Consider the following 2174-nt stretch of genomic DNA (forward strand, 5'->3'; position numbering starts at 1 on the left):
CAAATGTTGGAAATGTAAAAATAAGATTGGTTCTTTTTATCACATGTAGTGGTTATGTGATGTTATAAAGAGGTACTGGAGATGGATTCATGAGATAATGGAAAAAATAATAAGAACTAATATACCGTTTACTCCAGAGATACTGTTATTGAATATATTTCCGAAAGACTTTGATAAAGCAGATAGGTATTTGATAGTTCATATGTCGACAGCTGCAAGAATAGTATATGCCACATATTAGAAAACATTGGAAACACCAACGAAACAAGAGTACATGAACAAAATATTTTAAATGGCGGAAAATGGCAAACTGACACTTGAGATGAGAGCCGGTGCAGAATGGACTTTTCAAAAAACTTGGAAGAGATTCTACGATTGGTATAATGTAAATGCAACTGATAAATACGGTAAATGTCGTAATTTGAGAACGCAAAAAAGATAAGCTTAGTGGAGTAAAATAGATAATGAATTTAGAAATCTAGCAAGCAGAAGAAATGAAAAAGTCTCTTGTTATATGTTATATGTTGTGGGGGGGTAGATGGGGGTTGTTTGTATGTATGTTTGTATGTCTGTAGTCTATAATGGGTACTTAAAAAAAAAGATATTCTAGGTGTAAACTTTCGGGAGTCAAAGCTCCCTTCTCTCTTATACTTCCCCCAAACCCTGTCTGCAGAGCGAGGCGGCTGCCCTCTGAAACTCTCTGGGGCCAGCTCCTTTGGAGGGAAGAGGGGATTCTTTGCACTCACGGACTGCATCTGTGGGCACCTCGAGTTCATCTCCTTTTCATCTTGCCCTGCAGGCACATCTTCCTCGGCTTCTCCAAGTGCGGGAGGTACGTCTTGTCCTACACCAGCAGTAGCGGCGATGACGATTTCTCCTTCTACATCTACCATCTCTATTGGTGGGAGTTCAATGTCCACAGCAAGCTAAAAATGGTACGATCCGTGCTGCATGAGACGGTGGCGGGACGGTGGGAGAGTTGTCCGGGGTTGTGGAAGCTGCAGCGTTTGGCTCAGCCCGTGGTATCAAGCAAGACTTGGCTTTTAAAAGGGGGGAGGGGGGAGCCCCACGAGAGCTGGAGAGTGGGAAAGGGGGTTCGTGGAGGTTGCGCCTCACTTTCCTAGCGATCTTTCGTGCGGCATAAGCAATGGTGATGCATCAAGTAGAAGAAAAAGCTCCACGTTTCTGGTGCTAATTAATTTTGTGAACTTCAGTTCCTCCTGTAGTTGTACCCCAGACAATCATTATAGCTGTAGTAACCCTGAATAGAAACTCGGCAGAACGCCATGTCTTAAGCCAGTTTGGTGTAGTGGTTCAGTGCGTGGACTCTAATCTGGGAGAACCGGGTTTGATTCTCCACTCCTCCACTTGCAGCTGCTGGATGACCTTGGGCAAGCCGTAGTTCTGATAAGAGCCATTCTTGAAAAAGAGCACTTTCTGTCAAGAGCGCTCTCAGCCCCACCTACCTCACAGGGTGTCTGTTGTGGGGAAGGGAAGGGAAAGGAGTTTGTAAGCCGCACTGAGTCTCCTTTAGTAGTGAAGAGCGGGGTATGAATCCAATCTCTTCTTCTTCTTCTAAGCCTTGCCCTGATATATTTTTACTACAGTTTGTCAATCTCTGAAAGGCTAATGGCTTTTTGATATTCAAACACCTGACAGCTCCACTTTATTAATTTGTGGCTAGTAAAGAAACTTTGAAGAGACCTTAGAGTCATTCAAACAATTGATAAGAGTACTAAATAAATCAGTGAATATAATTTTCTATGTTCTTGATAAGATGCTGGTCAGCAACCCTTTATGCACTGCTGAGATGCTTGTGTTCTTGTATGGTAAATCACAACTGTAATTATAGGTTACTATTGGTTGACACGTTTCTTGTAAGACAGACCCAAGCATCAAATGGCTTATTCAATCATTTTAGGCCCTAAATTTGCCTTCTGGTGGTGTGACTAGCAGTCTGTATGCCCTGTGGTATCCAGAGGGTCTCTTATATCTCCCTCTCGTAAATAGCTGCTGCCACTATGTGACAGAGTGTTGGACTGGATGGGCCTTTGGCCTGATCCAACATTGGCTTCTCTTATGTTCTTATATTCTTATCCATATCTAGGTAAAGTCCTAGGTAAATAGCTGCTTACTTTGCATCTGTGTGCTAAGAACCGCCTCTGGGAAGTTTT

General features: G+C 42.9%; 1 protein-coding gene across 1 annotated transcript in view; it reads left to right on the forward strand.

Moving 5' to 3' along the window:
- DCAF15 (DDB1 and CUL4 associated factor 15) overlaps nt 1-2174 on the forward strand; it is a 39080-nt gene that overhangs the window by 3645 nt on the left and 33261 nt on the right. Inside the window, exon 4 of the mRNA XM_015419520.1 lies at nt 800-935. Within this exon, the coding sequence (XP_015275006.1) occupies nt 800-935 (136 nt within the window). The remainder of the gene's footprint in view (nt 1-799; nt 936-2174) is intronic.

Source organism: Gekko japonicus, unplaced genomic scaffold, assembly GCF_001447785.1.
Source record: "Gekko japonicus isolate JY-2015 unplaced genomic scaffold, Gekko_japonicus_V1.1 scaffold872, whole genome shotgun sequence".
NCBI classification, from domain to species: domain Eukaryota; kingdom Metazoa; phylum Chordata; class Lepidosauria; order Squamata; family Gekkonidae; genus Gekko; species Gekko japonicus.